Source organism: Malaclemys terrapin, chromosome 19, assembly GCF_027887155.1.
Source record: "Malaclemys terrapin pileata isolate rMalTer1 chromosome 19, rMalTer1.hap1, whole genome shotgun sequence".
Lineage (NCBI taxonomy): Eukaryota > Metazoa > Chordata > Testudines > Emydidae > Malaclemys > Malaclemys terrapin.
This window is the reverse complement of record NC_071523.1, coordinates 21,641,450-21,662,099: the sequence shown is the minus strand read 5'-3', so window position 1 is coordinate 21,662,099 and position 20,650 is coordinate 21,641,450. Positions and strand designations below refer to the sequence as shown.

Genomic DNA, 20,650 nt, shown 5'->3' with positions numbered 1-20,650 from the left:
AGTGGTGTAATGGCAATGGGCAGGCTGGAAATACTGAACGCAAGGAGAGGGCAGGAGAGTGTAGACAAAGGCAGACGATACAAAGCCAATGGAGTGAGGCAATGAGGCTGGAGGAGAGCGCCTGTTTGCATCGCGCACGCTCTGCTGGAGAGAGAACTTTGCTAAGAATATGTTGTTGCTAGTCCCTGATCGAAGGATACAGCAGCAGATGCTTCCAGGAACCGCTCACTCATTACACCACTGAATGACCATGTAAGACATTTAAACCTGCAGTATCATCTCCGTGTGAAATGGGAGAGTTGAGGGGTTTGGTTTTGTTTATAAACCTCCCCTGGGTCCTCATTTTAAAGTAGAAAATGGCAGCTCTGGGTGATCATTGGTTTGGGTGGAGTGGGCACCCTCTACCAGCTGTTAATAGCTGACCCGTGATGGAGCTTTCAGCTCAGGTGACAGGCGTAGCTCATAGTCGATAGCCCCACGTGTGCTAAATACTGCAGTTTAAATGCATCTCAGAGTTGACCAGAACACTGCAAAGAGCTCAGACTCATGCCGAATGCTTCATTTCATGCAGAACTCTCCACAGCACACACACAAATCTTAACGGGTCAAACGTTTCTGAAGGGAAGCCAAGTCCTCTGTGTGAACAAGGCACGTCCAGAAGGAAAATAATTGGGGACTGGGCTTCGGCCCTAACAAACTCCGTCTAAAAGAAAATCCAAGCCCAGAAAACAACTGGAGAAATAAAGACTTTTCAAGCTGAGAGTGGCAGTAATTCCTCTGCACCCCCAAATCACTGACTATCAGGGTCACTTTCTAACAGCGCTGAGATGGCCTGGCTGAAAGGATTGCGCAGTGGCAGGGTTTTAAGGTAGGTTTTAATGGAGGCTTACGGATTTCTTTAGAATTAATCCTCCACAACTGACCATTTACCCGGATGTAAGAGCCCTGCACGGGGTAGGCGGCTCCAGCCCACTGGAGCCGACATCAGAACTGCAGAGCTCCATTGCAGCAGGAATCAGAGGAAGGACAGCTCCCCGTTACAACCACGGGCTCTTTCACCGTCAGCAAAACAAATCACTGCTGAGCAGGACCTGCCGAATTCCCAAGGCAGCCGGAACAGGCCTCTGAGCAGCCACGGCACCACCAGGCCGAGCCCCGCCAGGAAAGGCTAGCAGACCGTTCTGGCTACTGCCCCGGACGTGAGCGCACTCTGTTCCTGAGTCCAGCTGGCGTGGCTGTTGCCCCTTACCCAGCTCCTACAGCAGAGCTGGGGGCTGAGCCTTGGTCCCGGTTATCCTCCCCTGAGCCCTTTCAATTAATAAAAAGCTTCTGCTGCATCAGTCGTGGCTGAGATTTTTCCAAGCCCACTAGCTGCACTAACCCCCGTTAACCTGGCTGGGAGCCGTGTGTGGGACACTGATCAATTGTCTGGTCAGCTTCAGAAATCTCCGCCCAGCCTCCCTCTTCAGACAATCCACGCGGAGCAAGGCAATGCATGCGTTGCCATGGCGGGGGGAGTCAGTACAGACGCTGTGGGATACAAATCCTCACCACATTTCGGTGGGAATTTCACTGCAGTGGAGGGAGGGGCCCAGCCCCCCAGGGGTCTGTCCAGCTAAGGCAGATGTTCATTCGGTTGTGGGGAGGGTTCTTTCATCTCGGCAGGAGGCATATTGCTGCTCATGCTACCAGTTGGACTCCTCCAGACAGACCCACTCTGTGACTGGGTCTCTCTTAGGGTCTGGAACGGTGTCCACCACATCACCATTGTACCCGAGCACCTTCCATGTTAACGAGAAAACCAGGAGACGATGCTGTGAAAAATCCACCACGTCTGCAAAGGTCTTAAATATGGTTTGACCTTGATGCTTCCCCTGGCCTCCCTGCCCAGTCTGTTTATCCACCTTGCTCTGCATTTGGTTTCTACAACAAGCCCAGGCTGACGTGAGAGCAAGCGTCTCTGCAGGGCTGAAAGCAGCCGCTTGCTTGCCTCTGCTCTTGGACAAAGGTGTCACCCAGACTGCATGTTCCTTCCGCTTGGGGCTGTCTCTCATGCTAACATGCCCTGCGCTGCAGGTGGCTCCTACATGGCCCCTCTCTGGTTCTCCAGGACATGCCAGCCAGCCTGGCCTTCCATGGATCCCGTCTCTGCAGCCCTTGGGGAACCGCACTCAAGAAGCAGCTTAGCAAAGACTGAACTCTGGGATGGCTTGTGGCTTTGGCTTGCCTCTGGGGAGGTTTTACATCACAAAGCTTTCCTCCCGCTGTAGGGCTACCTTGGCTGCCTGGCAGGACTGGGGCCTGTCTGGGTGTGTCAGTCGTGAGTGCTAGTGTGGCTGCTTGGGCCCTAGCACAGCAGGGTGTGCATGGATACAGACAGACCGTGCTGCACAAGTGCACCTTGGCCTCCCGTTGTTGCATGGAGCCTCACTGATGTACTCACCAAGCAGTTCCCCCCGCTGTGAGCCAGGATGGCATGACCCATCCCTTCGTGGGCACCTGAACCCAACTGGAATCCTTGGGTCGCTCAGCAGAGCAGGTGGGAGCCTCCCCTCTCATTTCTGGGGGTGGGGGAGCCAGGCCGTCAAGTCAGACACACTTCCCCCGACCCCAGCACTCTCTGACGAATGCCCCAAGCGAGTGGACATGCTGGCACGCCAACCTGTAGCCGCTTTCTGGGCAATGCTGAGTAGAACGCAAGACGTGTTTCTGAAGGTGAAAAACTCTGAACTCCTGCCTATTGACCCAAGGGAAATCGGGGGTTATACAGGGGGGTTATGGGTTAGATGCTGGGCTGTCTGCTTCTCCTGTAGCCATTGAGATAAAGACACAGGCTCTGTCGGATGCCCGACTCTACTAGCTGGGCACGCGTAATGACTCCTGCCTGTTCAGCGTTATCAACACAAGGAGCTGCTGCCTGGAACCAACCGGAGCGGCACCAGGGCTGCTAGTCTGCACCAAGCCTTGATGATTGCCTCTCCCATAATGCACTTTGCCGGCTGGGAGGGATGAGGGGGTTTTCCTCTACCTGTCCCGGAGGCCCAAATTCTGCCCTGTGCAGCCCGGCTGGCCGAGGCTCGCTGGTTCCTGTGTTCCCCGTCCCCCTTTCTGAGCTGCCGGGTCCAACCCAAGGGCAGTTAGAGCAGCTGTCTCAGGCCCCTCTCACAGCACACGGCAGAGGACGGTCACAGCACACCGCACTGCAGCACTTGGAGGGCCGCCCTCCCTCTTACCTTGCGCTTTTGCTCTTCCTCTTCCTGAATCTTCATCTGCAGCTTCCGCACCATCACCTGCCTCTTCCACTCGGGGATGGGCCGCCCCTGCTCGTCGTGGGTGGGGATCAGGGCCTCGATGTCCAGCTGGCTGGGCTGCACCGAGGCCATGAGCGGCGAGTTGCCGTTGACGACCGGCTCAGGGGAGCTGGCGGCCCTGGGGACGGAGGCTGCATCGGGCGTGGTTGGTGGGGTCAGCGTCCTCGCGGGGGGCGGGGAGGAAGCTGCAGTCTCTAGCTGGATGGCAGAAAGAGGAGAGGGCTTTAGTTCAGGGCGTGGTGTGACACAAGGGAGATGCTACATGAGAAAGTGCTCGCTCAGAGAGAAGTTACCCGCCTCTCCGCGGGAGGGAGCCCAGGACCCCGATCATCCGCGGACTCCCTCTGCCCCATGCTGGCAGCGCTTAATTTGTGCCAGGGCTTGCTGGGGCTGAGCCCCGGCCCCTCTGGGCCTGGCAGTTCAGAGCCTGGCGCCTCTGAGCCTGGCGGTTCAGAGCCCGGCCCCGCTGAGCCTGGCGGTTCAGAGCCCTGGCACCTCTGGGCCTGGCAGTTCAGAGCCCGGCCCCTCTGGGCCTGGCGGTTCAGAGCCCGGCCCCTCTGGGCCTGGCAGTTCAGAGCCCGGCCCCTCTGGGCCTGGCAGTTCAGAGCCCGGCCCCTCTGGGCCTGGCGGTTCAGAGCCCGGCCCCGCTGAGCCTGGCGGTTCAGAGCCCTGGCACCTCTGGGCCTGGCAGTTCAGAGCCCGGCCCCTCTGGGCCTGGCGGTTCAGAGCCCCGGCACCTCTGGGCCTGGCAGTTCAGAGCCCGGCCCCTCTGGGCCTGGCGGTTCAGAGCCCGGCCCCTCTGGGCCTGGCGGTTCAGAGCCCGGCCCCTGCATTCTGTGCTGGGGAGCCCGGCCCCTGCAGCCGTGGGGACCGAGACCCTTCCTCCAGGTGTCTGAGCCATTCCGGAGAGGGGCTGAACTTTGCCATTCTCCTCCCTCGCCCAGCATCTGTTGTATGGGCTTTGGGGCAGCGCCTGCCTCTCGCTAGGTGTTTGTACAGCGCCTGGCCCTGCGGATCCTGGGCCTCGGGGTGCAGTGTGAGCCACAGAACTTAATTCGACAGGAGGGCTCAAAACAGCCCCGGGAAAGGAGCCTCTTTCCTGTCAGACCCATTGACCCTGTACACGCGGGAGCCTCACAGCAGCCCTGCCTCGGGGGGCCACGCTGGCTCTGGGGTGCTTTGGAGACTCCCCACCCCAGCGCTCCCTAGGAGGGCGGGTGCCCCGTTTGGACAGCTGCTCCTGGCTGGGGCGAGCCCGCTGTCTTTGCTGGGTGCTCTGCAGTGAGGACAGTGGCTGGCGGCTCCCCCGGGGGGGGAAGGGTCCATTGACTCCTGGCCAGAGCGCTCTGTGGGGAGCGGGCTCAGGGGTTGCGGGAGGAAGGCCTGCCATTGCCTGGGTTTTAGCGCTGGAGTACACAGCCCGTCCAGGGACAATCGCTGCCCACAACTCTCCAGGGCTCCATGGGCCCCTGGGATTACTGGGAGCAGCGGCTGTCTCCTGTGGAAAGTGCCCCTCCCGCCTGGGCTCCCAGCACCCCTCCCCGGCGGCTCCCTGCTTACAGCACAAAGCGGATCATGCTAAATTTTGCTGAGGATTCCAGCTTGTTGTGACAATTGCAGCCAATCAAATTTGCCGCCCTTAATTAAAAAGTTAATCCGGTTCCTAACCCAGTTCCCTCCCCCGGCAGAGACAATTGGCTGAGCGAGGCCCGAGTGGAGTGGGGCCAGCCAGTCACCTACATTGGCCCCCGCCTGGCCGCTGCCTGAGAAGACAGTGGTGAGGCCTTTGGTCTGTGGAGTCGGCTTGAGGCTCTTCCCAGCCTTGATCTCTGCCAGCAGCTCGGAGTTGTCACCGGTTGGGGACATCATATTGAACGACTTGCAACCTGGCGGGAGGAAGAGGGGTTGTGGTCAGGAGACTCGCAGGAAACTTGAGCCCCGAGCCAGAGGATGTGGCCTCAAACTGCACCTTGGAGCTCAGCAGCTTCGGGCCACTTTGAACTGGGGGAGAGTCAGGGGCCCTGTGGGCAGCTTCTGTCCAGGCCTGCAGCTGCGGCTGAGCTCCCCTGCAGCGGGACGGGGGAGAGGCATTGCCCACGCAGGCCGTTCCCAAGCACCTGGGGCGTTGGAGGTCAAAACCTACCCTGAAAGTGAGAGGCGGCAGGCGTAGGTCCCAGAGCACAGAGCTGCTGCATTCTGCCTGCTGATGGACCGCAGGGCCCAGCTGAGTCCAGGTGACACGGGGGTGGCCCATCTGGAAGAACCAGGTACAGCCCCCGGCCAGAATCAGATGAGAGGGAAGCTGCTCTCTGATCCGTCTGAAATCACCTGGGGAACCTGCCCACACTGGACTCTGAACTTGGGGATGAACCTCCGTCTAATCTCAGCCAACTCCTGCAGCTGCATCCCCTACACCTGCCTCTGGCTAAGCCTAGTGCCTCGCGTGCTTTGGGCCAGCTGGGCCCAAGCCCCCCACACCATAGAGCTGAGGTGGCGCCAAGTGGGCTGTGGGGGGCAGAGGGCTCAGGGATCGCACCCATGCCAGGTCCTCAGGAGGGGGTTTGCTTTGCATGGGGGGTGGGCATGGCGAAGCCAGGCAGTGCCCTGCTGCCCCCGCATCATCCTGCTCTGGGGCTCTTCTGGCCAAGTGGGGGGATGGTTCCCCCAACTGCCTCCTCACAATGTTACTGTCCCACAGTGGGGACGACTCCCTGTCGCTCTGAAATGACCCCGAGCCCCAGCTGGGCCAGCCCCCAGGCGTGACCTCCAAATACCTCCCTTTGGGGGGGCCAGCCACTCGCGAAGGCTGGGGTATCCCCCCCCCCCCCAAGCCAGAACAGGGGCTCACTCGAATTCCTTTCTGGGCTGTCCCTATTACCAACGCGCTGTCCCTCGGAAATGCAGCTGATTCTACATCCAAGTGCTACATCCAAATTACTCAGCAGACAAGGAAAATGAACTTTAAAAAGATGCTCACATGTAGCACAGCGGGGTCCTGGTTCATGACTGGGCCCCCAAACACCACAACAATACAAATCATGCAGCACTCGGGGCTCCTGGAGCATCCCCCCCGCCCCCAGAGGAATATCCACGGGGCGAAATCCCCTCTCGCCCTAGCTAAATCCTAGCTTCCTGGACCCAGAACAAGCGCGGCCCCAGACAGTTACTGGGCGGGAAGGGCCCTCACTGCTGTGCATTGGACTCAGTGCCGGGAAGTCTACAAGCCTTTCAAATATCAGAAAACACAAAGCAGGAAGCCAGGCGGCACCGCCTCCTCCAGAGTCCAAAATCCACCGAGTCGCCAACGGCTGAGTGGGGAAAGAGGACATGAATGGAAGGAGCTGGCTGGGTGCTGCCCTTAGGACCCAGAGCTCACGCACTAATCCTACAGAGCCCACGGAAACAACAGCATCTCCACCGGTGCAGCACCCTCCAGCCCGCTCAGCAGGTCTCCACACCTGGAAAGCGTTGGACAGCCCTGCTGCCTTTGCGGCGGCAGGATTTCCCTGTCCTGGCCAGTCAGTTCTGAAACGAAGCCTCAACAGTAACTCTGCAGCCGAAGTTCAAGACGTCCTGGCTAGGAATAAACCCGAGCACACTCACGTGGGAAGTCAGGAAATGGACCCAGCTGGCAGCCAGGGCAGCCCGGTTCCTAATGGCCCCACGAGTGCTGAGCTCTGCTGGCAGGCTGGCTCAGCCAGGGTCTTCTCTTTTGCCAGCAGCGCTGCCATGCCACTAAGCCCGTAACACGCGCCCAATCCCTCGCTGCCAACCCCATACTTGCCTTCCATGTGTGAAGCAACAGTCAGGTAAGGTTAAGAAGGGATAAAGCCGGCAGCTGTGGGGTCAGAACAAGGTCAGCCAGGTAAGCCCAACTTTCTAGTGGTCTTGAGCTTCACTGGACAATGAAATCCAGTCTGAGCGCAGCCCTGCCGGGGCCAGGCTAGCCCAGAGGAGAGCAGGGCCCCCTGGTGCCTGAAGGTGCCTGTCCGGTCGGTTCCTGGCAGTCCCTACAGAGCTACTCTCCCCTTCCTGTGTGCAGTCAGCCCCCACAAAGTAAACCTGCAGCACACACGGGAGATGAATTTGCCCTGTTTCTATAGGACGTTCTGATCAGCTAACCTCTCAGCAGTACCTGGTCCCGCTGCTCTTGCAGGCAAAGCATTAGATACAGCTTAATTAGCTAACATCTCTACCGCATTTGGAAGCACTAATATTCTGTGCGAGCTAAGACTTCTTGCTGCTCTTTGCAAAGACTTGCCCTGTTTTGCTGTGTCTACAGCAGTGCATATTATGCAGCCCCAATGCTCCAGTCCAGCCACCAGCTCGAGAAAACTCGCCGGCCCTTTTACCCACCATAGGTCCTGTGCCATGTGAGTGGAGTTTCCTAATGAGGCGGTATGTTGCAAGGAGGCAGCTTGCTGAATGAATGGGCTGAAGCGCTTTTCCTTTTTGGCTGAGGCTGCGCAAGGGGACAAAAGGCTGTTTGGCATTAATGGCCCACTTGGGAAAATGAAACGTCGTTAAGCGTCTGCTGCGCCCCCCAAATCCTCCTGGATTCAGTGGTAATAAGACCAAGCATTGAACGGCTGCCAGATTGTAAACAGTAATAAGCTGTTGATGGCAAAAGACATGGTGGTATTCACGTGTCCAGCTAATGCTGGCCGTCTGAACACGCACAAAGGCCCCACTGTGCAGCCTGCAGGGGACTCATCTTAGAGCTTTCAGGGGTTTCCTAAGGAGCCAGGGCCCGAACCAGCCCAGTTGCTGCTGCGCTTCCCGATGCAGCTCAGCACGTGAGAGCTGCGCCAGGCACCACAGTCAGGTTCATGTACCGACCGCGCGGGCTGCACTGAGCTCCCCGCCCTGGGGCCAGCCGTTACTTTGCAATTTCAGTAAAAGGGACAGTCACACTTATTTCCTCACCCGCCAGTCCGACCCTGCTACCATCAAAGGCTCTGGCACAGTGCCTGGACTGCATCAGGACCTGGATCATGGCCCCGTGCTGCTACCAGCATCCAAACGACCGAGGCTGACGGCGCATTCAGGGAGCGGTTTTCCCTGGGTGTCAATGGCAGTTTTACCACTGATTTCAAACCCTGCCTATCCCACCTAAGGGTGTGTGTCTCCGTCCTGCTCGCTCTCAGCCCAGGCCTTGGTTTGATGTGTTTCAATGGTGCAAATACTTGTCCCCTGCCATTTACTCCCCTCCCACCCATGGACCCTTCCTGGGCCTGGCTAGCTCAGGGGAAGGGGACTCGTACAAACTCTCAGTGTGGGGCCAAGGTGACTGGCCTATTCAGGCTGGACACGGGACACCGAGTGCCCAGTTTAGAGCTCTGCTCCCTGCCCCAGAGATGGGATGTGCAGACAGATTGCAAAGGGGTCCTGCAGGCCCATTGCAAACAACCCTGGAGCAGGTCTGCTCTGCCCTGGGGCGCCCCCAACCTGTGCAGCCCTAGAGGAGTGTTAAACTGTGGGGTGTGGCGGGGAGACCCTCACAACAAGGCCGAGTCAATTAGCACAACTGGGGCCCCTGTTGGGGTGCACACAGCATGGGCCCTGCGGACTCCTCCTCGCACCTTGCCAGGGGGGCACTGGGTTGGGGGGGCCAGGTGCTCTGCGCAGCCCCTGCTGGCCCCATCCTGCTGCCCCAGCCACGGCTGACTGTTATTTTGGAAAGGGAGCATGGTGGTGCAGCCCAGGGTAACGGTGGGGGAGAATGGAGCCGACCCCACCGCACCCCTGTGTCACCTGGGGCGGGACCAGCTTCCACCAGCTTCCGAACCCCAGGTCCCAAAGCCGGTCTCTGCGCAGCACACAGCGAGCTTGTTAGCCAGTCAAAGGGAGTTTAATAAACGAGGGTCTTGCCGACCCCACAGCCTCCAGGCATCGGAGAGCCCAGAAACCCTCCTGCCCCCGGGCACTGCTGCATCAGCCTGTCCTGCTTGACGAAGGTCCATGCTGCTTTCGACATGTCGTTTGCTTTCCCTGGATGTGTCAGCACCCTGACCCCATTCAGCCTGGCAGCACATCACTTCAGCCAGCGCAGAGTTAGAGCCAGGAGTCCCCACCTCGGCCAGCCAGGGCCTCCACCTTCCCGAAGTGATAAAACAGCAGCTCCTGGGACCCAGCCATCAGCCCCCACCCACCGCAAAGCAGGACAGATTAACCAGCCAGCGCACGGTCACCTACTGCCAATAAACAAGCACACGAGCTCTCCTAGCAACCGCAGGCCTGCCCCTGTGAGCTGCTTTGGGTTTGTAGGAGCCAAGCGCTGGCTGCATCGAGGGCTCTTCCCTCCAGGCAAGCCGCTCACTCGCCCAGAGGACAGCGATAGCAGCTGTGAATCAAAGCAGGACTGACTCCTCCATGTGGTGCCTGTCACAACAGAGCAGCCTCTGGCACTAGGCAGGTATTTCCTGCTTGCTGCTGCTCCAGCTTTTTGGGGTCCCAGCCTTTCCTGGACCAACTAAACTCCCGGAGCCAAGCCACTCTGTGTGTGTGTGTGTGTGTGTGAGCCCACTGCCAGTGATGTGAACAGGGCCTAACACACGCCTTGCACCGCCGAGCCCAGGGCGAAGCTGTGGGCTAGGAAGTAAACAGCTCCAATACAGAGCAGGGAGACCAGCCCCCCCGCTGCTGATTAAACACAATTATTTTCATCTGGACTCCTGGGCCCAGTCCTGCTAAGTCTCCACGCCAGTGGCCACAGGACTGGAGGGGGCTATGGTGGGAGTTGGAAGGGACGGTGCCAGGCACGGGGCTTTCTCTGGGCACTGCACAGCTGCTCATAGTAGCAAGGCTGGACACTTTAACGCCAGCTCAGTGCCAATCAAGCCTAACACGGCATGAGCGTGTGTCTGTGTAGTATGGTGCGAGGGCTCCTGACCCTGCCTGTCTCCTGCTGGATGGCAGGGGGTTAGTCACCTGGTCCCCCAGAACAGAGAACACAGTGTTTCCAGGGGCTTGTGGGACTAACAGCCTCATGGTAGGTGCAGTCCGTTTCCCAAGGTGCTGAGGCCAGCTGCTCATGCCAGCATGGTTCTGTGGGGCCGTGCCCGTCACCCTGGCAGAGGCACTGCCCCTGGAGCCCTTTCCCTGGCAGCAGGTACCTGACACACTAACAGTAAAATGACACTGTCCTCAATGGCCCATGAATTGTAGCACACAGCCAGGGCCGCGGCCAGCCCTGGTTCCTGGAGTGGGGCTGTATCCCAAGGGGCCGGGGAAGACATTCACTGCCAGAATGAGAAACACTCTGCCCTTTGGCCTCTGAGGAGAACCCCGCCCCAATCTAGCAGCGCCGGAAGGGCCAGTTTCTCAAGAAAGACGCAGAGGAAAATGGATGTACTCCCCTCTGAATGCAGTGAGTAGGCCGTGGAAATGACAGCGGGCTGATGCTGAATGTCTAGTTTGCTCCAGAAAATGAAGCACTCTAAGGGAGATTGCTACGTCGCTGCCATTTGTCGGGACAAAGGTTATCTGTTAATAGTTAAACACAAGGACTCCAAAGGCTCAGAGTCTGAGCCCAGTGACATGGGGCAAAGCTCAGAGGAGTGAGCTGCTGACAAACAGCTGTTCTAACCCAACAGGAAGGGGCAGCTTCTCGGGGTAGCAAAAGTGAATAACTGCCATGAGCGTTGTTCCCGCTCCCGTACCCGCCACCCGGAAAGTAGTATTGGAAAGTAAAAACTGCGCCCGAGTCCCCAAGCAGCAGCTGCCGAGAGCGAACGGCTGCATCACTGGTCTGGCTCGTCCACATCCAGAAAGGAAAATTACCCCCAGCAACAATAACCAACAGCTAGCAGCAGCTTTCCCACACGTACAAGCCCTCCAACTGCACTAACAATGCATGCACGGAAATGACTCCCGACAGGGGCCACTTGGACAGGTAACTAGCACCCGGCCTGTGGGTTACTTTGCTAGCAGTATTTAAGCGGCTAAAACACAGTAACAAATTTACTAAAACAACTATTCCCCTGACAGCCACATGTCATTTGCAGGGGTGCCCCACACATTCCTTGAGACCTGTCTTGGGGGCCAGCCCTCCCTGAATTGTACTGGAAACCTTGGGCCTACAGTTAAGTGGTTGCTTAAAGGGTGGGGGGAGGGGGGCGGGATTGCAGTTTGGATCCTCTGTGCATGTTCCCCTCTCCTGTATGCTGGTACAGTAACCCAGGGAAGTGGGGAAAAGAGATCTGGGCTGCGGGATGATTCCCGGCTGGGAGCGTCTATACCGTTCAGCGCCTGGCTGCTGGCTGGGCAGCTCGCTGTGGGCAGCAGAGGGAAGCTGGAATGTGTCCTTGGCCTTGCAGAAATCATGGGAAGCATTCAGAGTCTGAGTGTCTAAATCCTGGTCCTTGCTGACAGTGGGGAGGGTGCCTGAGGGTCTCAGAGGAGCAGCTATTTGTTTCCCCTCCAAGCCACCGAGCACATTCCCAGAGCACTGGGCAGCCTGTAGCGCATGAGGTTACTGTGTGCTGGGCCGGAGAGCATCAGGGAAAGGGGGCTGCCAAGAGCAGATCAAGTGGACAGGTCCCCTGGGCCATGCTGTTGCTGGGGTGCAGCACCTTGCACTGAGGACACCAGTAGGGCTCTGAAGTGTTATTTCCCGCCCCCCAGCTGATCAGACTTGTGTGTGCCCCAGCAATCACCAAAGGGGCTCAAGTCATTAAATAGCCACCACTCTAATGTCAAATAGCATCAGACTTCCCTGCGGAGGAAGGAGAGAATAAACTGGACACCGACCATGAAGGGACTAGCAGAAAGGAGCCAGGGCACTTCCCCTCCCCCCCACGCACCGGGCACGCTGCTGACTGCCCACAGGAATGGTAACACAGCGGCAGGACTTACTCCGTCTCTTTCTGTGCCCCAAAGCTTGTCCCTCTAGGAGGTAGAGAGAGAAGCAGCAAGAGTGCAGTTAGAAGAGGAGGCATTAGGCTCCCACGAGACAGAAGAGAAGAGAGAACAAGTGGGTACGAGCGGAAAGGAGTGACACCACGCAGACCCCAGTGCAGAGGACAGACAAGCCCGCGAGGAATGGCGTTAAGGTTCAAAAAATAAATTAGAAACACAACTGAGAGTGAGGCCACGGGGGAACATTGCTAAATGCACTTTAAACAGCTGCCACAGAGAACCAAAGCAAGGCTGCGTAGATTCATCAGCGGACGCTTACGCTCACGTTTTCAAGTTATTTTTAAAATAAAAGTTATGAAATATTTCCCCTCTGTGTGCCAGCCTGGCCTGAGCGGAACAGGCTGGGGTCTGACCCAGCAATAACAGTTTCCCATGAATGACAGAGCTGCAGAATGTGTTCTAGAGGCCAGCGTTTCGGAGTCTTTGCTGACAGGACTCACTGCACCCGAGCACAGGCTGGGGGTACTGCCGAGCAGACGCATTTCGGAGGTTTAAGTTAAGTGTCAGTTTGCTCTGACATTGTCAGTTGTCTCCGGCTGGATTTTGCATGTGTTTCTCTAGTCTTAGACGTCCCCTTTATTCTTCTGTACTATTTAATCAAAGCATATCTGATCGGCAAGGATACCTTTCGTTAAAGCTCTGTTTGGGTTAATAACGATCCGTTATTACTGGAGGAGATTAAACATTACAGGCAATCCCCTGCAAACACTCTTATTTTAGCTACTGTTTCCCAGGTGTGGTGCAGGGTCTGCCAAAAGTTACCATTAATCCTGAGCAGTTTCTTCAGGAGAGGCGTGAGGGGAGCCAGCCTTTCCGAGGACGAGGAGATCTCCATAAGTATTGCCCATATGACAGTCGTGACTCTGTCCCGTCACTAGGGTGGCGGGCAGCAGAAATCCCCAGGCTCATTTTCCCGCTCGGGGCTGTTGGAAGCGCAGCAGCTCTGCGACGGGGTTATAGAGCACCATGCATGTCACACCTTCAGAGTAACTGGCTTAAGACAATCTGGACAGCTGCAGTCTCTGGTATCTGGGACACCAGTGGCTTGCTGCTCTGGGGCTGCCAGCTCCAATTGGTCACTGCATCTTAAAGACACAGCCAGAGGGGCTGAGATTCATCATGCTATGGATGCGGGGCAGGCTCCGTGGGTCTGACCCTGAGGCCAGTGAGAGAGCAGAGGGAAAAACATCCCTAATGCCCTACAGGAGCGTTGCAATTAATGCTCCTCCACCCGCTCTCATGCCAGTGATGATCACTAGGGCAAATCTCTCCCAAGGCCAGCAAGCTCAGGCTTTGTGCAGGTGCCAAGGAGCAGCAGTGCCAAGGGGGTGGGGACTGTGGGGTGATGGGTGGTGGCAGGGTGCGCCCAGTGGGTCTGCAGGCAGCCTGGATCTGAGCAACATGGGACCTGCCAGGTAAAATCAGACCAGGAGCCCACCGTCCCCAGTCTCCTGTCTCCCCCAGTGGCCGGCACCAGCTGCCAGAGGATGGGGCAAGAAAACCCCTAAAGGACAAAGCTTGGATAACCTGCCCATGGGGGTGTTTCTTCATATAATGGGACATTGTTAACCCTGCCTGTTGTGGCTCTGGGTGGTCTAGTTATCATGGCTCTGGCTAGCTCCTGTCTAGTCCCACCTATAGTAGGTCTCCATGATATCTTGTGGCAGTGAGTTCCACAGGTTAACTATAGTGGGGGGAGCACCTCCTCCCAGGACTCTGTATGACCCAGGCCTGTGCAAGGGAGATTCTCCCCCTCTCCCCCCATGGATGCACTAGCATCTAAGAGCTGCTGCCCTTCTCCCCACCATGTAGCCCTGGGGGAGAACTGCAGAGAGGAACCAGCCAGAGCCCCAGCTGGTAGGTCCAGAACCAGCCAGAGCAGGGACCACTGGGCATTCAGAGACCTTCCTACAGTTTAACTGGACTTTCTCTGCCCTGTGCTGATTGGCCGTTTGCTCTAACCCCGCTCCCCTGGGTCTCTTCACCTCAGCATCACTCCACACCTGCACCCTTACTCTCTTCTCCCCTGCCCCGTCCCCCTCAACCCTGCCCCTCCCTTCCCTGTTCCTTCCATGTAGCTGATCCCCTCCTAAGTAATCCCCCAAAGGAACAAACCAATAAAACCTGACACTGACATGCCGTTTGCTGCCATCACGCAGGTCCCTGCTGGTGTGTTCCAGCCCTTCCCACCCTGTGTCCGTCTGGTCTATTGCGACTGGCAGCTCTTTGGGGCAGGGACTTCCTGCCCCTCTGGGGGCCTCTTAAAGAGCCTTCCCCTTCTGGTGGGCCCCCTCTTCCTGCCCCTCTGGAGGGGCCCCATTCTGCCTGCCACCCTAGGGGCGTCCCTCTGCCTGCCCCCTGGGGGCCCCTCTCTGCCTGCCCTGTAGGGGCCCCCCTCCGCCTGACATGCTGCCTGCCCCCTCCACCGTCAGTCACACGATCAATAATGGTAACTGTACACCTGACACCCCCAAAGAGGGGGATGGGAGCAGCAGGCCCTGGTAGCTTCTCCTCCCCCATTCTGGCTGTGGCCTAGCTGCCCCCCAGCTCTGTGACCCAATGGCACAAAGCAAAACCCTTGCAGGCCCCACAGCCCCAGAGGCCAGCCCCGAATGCAGAGGGTGCAGGAACCTGTGTCCTGTCTGTACCTAAAGATCCCCCCTCCCTCATCTGAGGGCACCAAGCCCAACCCCCACCACCGCTGGCTAACCCAGCCTTGCCCTCTGAGAAGAGCAGCATGAGTGCTGGGCACAGGGACAATGCAGGGGCCGGGCTGGGGGCGGTCAGGGGAGCCTTGCAGAGAACAGCAGCTGCCCCATGGGGGCCTTGCCTGTCCTAGGGGAGCTGGATGGGAGATGCTGAGGGATCTGGGGGGGCGGGGGGGGGTGTCACCGTGACCAGCTCACACCGATTTAAGGGACACCTCCCTTCGTCTACACTAGGAGGCGTTCATTGTGTGCAAACACACCGTTTGCTAGCGAAGACAAGGTGGGAGAAAAGTGTGTGTGGGGGAGCTTGGGTCTGGTGCTTTACAGCAGCAGAGGTGAGCCGCTCCTGGGACGCTTTACCAGCCTGGCTTGTCAGGTCAGCTACCCTGGGCTTGACTGGTGGCTGGCAAGGGCAGGGTTAACCCTCTCCCCCTGGCTGGAGGAAGGAGCCCAGCTGCTGCCCCTGAGTGCAGGGAGATTGGGAACAGGGCTGGGCCAGCTGTGGGCACTTAGGGCCACCTCTCCAGCACGCTACAAAAGGAGGAGGTTTGGGGCTGGGGAGTTGATAGCAAAGAGAGGGAGACTGGATGGATGGATGGAGGGAGAGACAGATTGATAGCTAGCTTTTGGCAGGAAAGGGAAGGGGGGTGCTATGCAATGGATCAGTGTGGCCGGGGGCAGCTGGAGCCCTGCAGGAGAGCTATGGGGGGGGCCCTCAGAGGGGCAGGCTGTTTGACTGTTCCATGCTAACGCACTCTGCAGAAGGGGTTGACCCCCAAGCTGTGTAGGGCCCTTTGGGGCCCCACAGCCCCTCATGCTGGTGACCGGGCCTGAGGGAAAACTACCTGGCCACTCCCAGGCACAGGGGCTCATGGTGGGGTTGGGCTGGAGGCTTCGCCAGCTGGGCCACGTAATTCAGGGCCTAAGGACCTGCTACTTGCTTTTTTCTCTGGGGGCCTGCTCTCCTCCAGGCTGGCGGGTGCTTCCCCTGCCAGGGAGCAGGCAGCTCCGGCTGCCTCTTCTAGCCAGAGCTGAGTTTGGGGACCCCCCAGAGCTGTTTCCCAGGCTGTGGGAACAGCCCCTGAGGGCTCCCCGCAGCGTACGCCACCGGCAGGAGCCCTGTCCCATTGCAGACGTGTCAGGGCTCCCAGAGGAGGGTACGAAGGGAAGGATCCGAGTGCAGCTTCTCCAGTGACAGCTGCAGAATAAAGCCGTGGGCTACAGGGCGCTGCTCAGCCCCCCGGCCAGGGCAGACAGAGCTGGGCTCCCGCGAGTGCTCGCTTTGAGGCTGCGGTTTGGACTGTAGCTTGGGCTTGGACACCCATCCCCCTCTCTAAGCTTTGGGGTCTGAGCTGCACCTTCAAAGCGCTGTCTACACCGCTGTCGTCAGAGGGCCCGTGCGAGCCCTGCTCCGGGAGCTGGGCTGGGGCTGTGTGGACAGACCTAACGGCTCCTTGGTCACTGGCTGCCAGCGATCCTCTGAGGGAATGCTGGGGCATGTGAGGAGCTGTCTCTCTCCCTGGGGTCAGCGCTGTCTTTACCAAGAGCTCCCTCTGGATCCCACATCCCAACCCGCCGAGGGCCACTCAGACAGACCCTGCAAAGTGCTGTATGGGGCATCCAGAGCTGCCCAGCAGCTGCCACGATGCCCAGAGGGGACAGGAGCCGCCTGGCCTGGTAGAGTAGAGTCAGCAACACAGCCTGCTCGGTGTGAACACCTCACTCCCCATGGCCTCCACCTCCCTGCTGCTGTATGCTTGTGCCAGCCCCATCTCCAGCCACGCCAGCCTCGGGGCACAGGGCGCTCCCCGGCAGGGCCCACAGGGCTGAGAGAAAACCCAAACCCTGGCCGCTGCTCCAGAAGGGAAGCAGGGTCAGGAACAAAGCACTGGAGGCAGTTTCTGAGATGTGTTGCACAGACGAAGCTCCTACTTGGCTGCCATGGGGCCCAGCTCCAAGGGGGCTGCAGTTGGCGTCGCTCAGACAAACCACTCAGAAAGCTCAAAGTGTAGCATCCTGCGTGTGAGTGACATGTCCCTTTTCCTCCAATACTGCGCAGCGGTGCCCTCCACTCTCCCTCCAGCCAGTTCACGTGACAAAGGTTCGGCACCGATTCATAGAGGCAAAGGGGCCAGGACTTTAATTGCAACAGCCAAGCTGCATGTCCTGTGCCTACTTAGAATGGAAGCTGTTGGCAGCAGGGACCCGCCTCCTCCCTGTCTCTATGCTACAGAGCGGATCAGGGCTTGTCGCTAGTCTCAAGCCTACGATGGTAAATGGAAGCTGCAGTAAGGCTGGTTGGGAGATATGTCAGCTGACTCAGTGCCTCTCTCTTTACTGATTCCAGCTCCCACCTGTCCCCCTCCATGCACACAAAATCCCAAACATCCTTTGCCACAATGATAAAGCTACTTGACGAGGCTGCAAGCTGGCCAGGTGTCCCCATGTGCCCAGCAGAGAAATAGGAACCCCGTACAGCAGAGCACCCCCATCATCTTATGCATGTTAGCCTTTGCCTCCCACCCTGCTCCTCGTCCGCTGCTTGTTGCTCCATGTGTTCTCTGAGCACGGAGAGACAGGGACTAGTGTGTGTCAGAACCAGCCCCACATATGGTGCCGCATCCACACGGGCCAGGGCTAAAGCCTTTTGCAGGGTGTGCTCTAATGAGCTTACCTGTTCCCACTCATTTGACGTCTCTCTTGACGCCCTTGGGGGGGTGGGGGAGGGGGGAATTCTGAAAACAAACCAGCAATTTTATTTGACAACCCTGGGTCCCTCCCTCGTTTGGCAGGAAGCTGCATTACCAGCCCGCAGATCAGAGCCCGGGGTGTCAAACCAGCCGCAGGAGGCCCCAAACGCATGGCAGAGACACTGCAACTTACTTCCAGTGGAAGAGGACGAGCGGCGCTGGCTGAAAGAGGGCACCTGAGTCTCCGTTGGCAGTGGAGGGGGCGGGGGTGGAGGACAGATGTTCTCAGGAAGCGGAGGGGGAGGGGGCGGGGGCGTCATCTCCCCAGAGGGCTTGTTCTCAGCCGCACTCCCATTGTGCACGTTGTCGTTGGAAAGAAGAGACGCCTTAAACAAACCAACACATACATACATTGAAATCAGGCAGTAAAGGTCCAGCGAGTCAGGTGATGCAATGCACTTGCTACCTCTGTCACCCTGCCAGCTGCTGTCTGTGGCAGGGCCCAGGGGCTCTCAGCTGGGACCACGACGAGTGACCTTGCTGGGGGGAGCTGGCAATGGAGGCCAAAGCTCATCCCACAGAGCAGGGCCAGCAGGCAGCTTCCCCACACGCTGATCTGGGGCTACGCAGCAGGGGCTGGCCCAGTGGAGGCTGCTGGCGAGACGGCCAGCTCGGGCCAGTGGTCTTTACGATGCAGACATCTGTGCAGTGGGAACTGGGCTGAGCCCCCCCAGTTCATTTCATACAAGCCCTGGAGCAGGCACTGGCACTGGGGGGCGGGTTTGGACGGGTCCCCGAGAGGGGGAGTCTCTGCTTCCCAGTCCCAGCCCCTGAGCCAGGCAGGCCCATGTCTGTACGAACACGATCGGCCCGGCGGCCCACCCTGCCCAGTCAGACCCGCCCAGACGCTGGGAGCTCGCTCAGGACTTCAGGCTCGATGCCCTGAGGGTTGGGGCCCCAGAGAAAAGCAGCTGAAGGGCGGGTGGTGGGAGCAGCGGCGCTAGTGGCTCACCTCCTTGCTGTGTGCCATCTTCCAGTTGCCAGGCTGCTCCCCCGCACTGTTGTCGAGGTGTTTGTAGTAATCCCCGGTGCTGGGCTGCTTGCTGAAGTTCCTAGATTTCCTGCTGGAGTCGACCCGCCGGAGGCCTTCCAGGCTGCTGTCGTGTGACGATAACTGCAAGCAACAAGGGGTAGCGGGGTTTGCGCTGGGGAGATGGGGAGGCCCCTGATGAGAGCAGGGCCCCGTTTGCTGGGTGCTATCAATACATGGAGCGGGAGAGTGTCCCTGCTTTGAAACAGACAAGGGGGGAGGAAGGAGCAGCCTCACTCGGCACGGGTGGGAACTGGGGTCCAGAGACACGACGTGACTTGCCCCGGGTCATGCAGGGAAACTGAGCCCAGGCCAGACCCTCCTCCACAGAGGCATCCTTCGCTCCATAGCACACCTCGTAGCACTGCACCCCGCGTGCTGTGCGCAGTACAATGAACGCCACCAGGGCTATTCTATTTCTTTCTATCACTGGAGGCTCTAGGAGCCCCAGTTATTGCCCAGGACCAGTGTGCTGGGTGCTGTACAGACACCGAACAAAAAGGCATTCTGGGCATTGTCCATTGACACTCCCTGGGGGATGAACACTTGGAGAAATAACTCAGTTCTGAGCTGCTCTTCAGTTGTTTAATCATTTCAGTTTCTAGCACACAGCCTGCAATGTCGTTTGCATTAATATCTCCCCGAGCTCCTCTGTGCTTCACATGTGATAAATAACGACGTATCCGAACACAGCCCGGCCGATACGCCGTGTGTGGAGCTGGGATTCAGAACACAGAGCCGAATGCCACATTTATCAGCATTAGATACCACGGCCGTTCTGTGACAGTGGCAGGGTTAGCCCCCAGAGCAGGAGACATTGTGGGTAATTTTCTAGTGGACTGAAAAATCTCATTGACTATTTTAGGTTTTCCTGGTGCGCTCGTCTCGCTAGCGTCTAGCTGCTGAGGTGAGAGCAGGCGAATGCAATTCCATAACGCCACGAGGGCCTGAAACCTGCCCTGCACGCGGCACTAAGAACCTGGCTGAGTCTTTGTTTTCATAACCCCGTTTGAGGCGAGTTTAGGATCCAATCCCAGCCCCTGCGGATTAGCTGGGGCAGTTTATCCCATCGCAAAGCCAGCGGGGTTGGGCGCTTCCCACAGCCCCAAACTTTGCTTTCAATAGAAGTTCTTACCTAACTAAGACCCACTGGGAGCAGCAGCTTTAAATCGCCGCGGTGCAGATCTCAAGGGCTTTGTGCGCAGAACAGCTGAGTGACCTGGATTGTATGAGGCAGGTAATAGCACAAAGGTCCTTGGAAACGGGACTAGCTGTTTCCCAGAGGCTATCAGCGCCTCTGAGCCAGGTTTCACTAATCTCCAGAGCGTGCTTCCTCCAGTGTGCCTGGCTATGGGGACAGTCACCAGGCGGCTCTGCTGGGCGAGTGCTGAGCTGGGGTAGGGAGGATCACACTGCGGGGACATCTGCTCCTGGGGCTCTAGGATGATGCAGTAAACACCTGCAATTGGAGGCTGGCCTTGAGCCCTGCGGGAGCTGGCCTGCATCGCTACAAGAGAGCCGCCCCCTGCTCTTGGGAAGAACTACCCAATGGCTAGGGCACCAGGCTGGGACACAGGAGACGAGGGTTCAAGTCACCGCTCTGCCAGAGACTCCATGGGTGACTCTTGCTGTGTCTTGTTCCCCCTCTGTGGATTGGGCTTGCTAGCCCTGCCCTGCTGCACAGCGACGTGGTGGGGTAAATACATGAGTGATGATGAGGCACTCAGAGGGGGACAGCTACATACCAGACCTAGATCTCTGCCCCAGTGGAGCCAGTGGGCTAGGAACATAGTTGAGGCCTTGTGCTAAGCCACTGGGGCACGAAAAGTCGCCCCTGGCCCAAGTGTGAGCCTTCCTGCAACCAGACGGGCAGCCCGAAGGGACTGCTGCCTTGGGAGCATGGCCCTGGGGAATGGGGCTCGCACCGACAGC

The 20,650-nt window shown here is 58.4% G+C and overlaps 1 protein-coding gene across 2 annotated transcripts in view; it reads right to left on the bottom strand.

Annotated features, from left to right (window-relative positions):
- ESPN (espin) overlaps positions 1 to 20,650 on the bottom strand; it is a 75,776-nt gene that overhangs the window by 7,458 nt on the left and 47,668 nt on the right. Inside the window, exons 8-12 of one of the 2 annotated variants that reach the window (XM_054009545.1) lie at positions 18,641 to 18,802; positions 17,822 to 18,014; positions 5,455 to 5,565; positions 5,052 to 5,197; positions 3,234 to 3,509 (exon numbers count right to left, since the gene is read on the bottom strand). In XM_054009545.1, coding sequence (XP_053865520.1) covers positions 3,234 to 3,509; positions 5,052 to 5,197; positions 5,455 to 5,565; positions 17,822 to 18,014; positions 18,641 to 18,802 — 888 coding nt within the window. The remainder of the gene's footprint in view (positions 1 to 3,233; positions 3,510 to 5,051; positions 5,198 to 5,454; positions 5,566 to 17,821; positions 18,015 to 18,640; positions 18,803 to 20,650) is intronic. The other variant, XM_054009546.1, reaches the window with a different exon arrangement.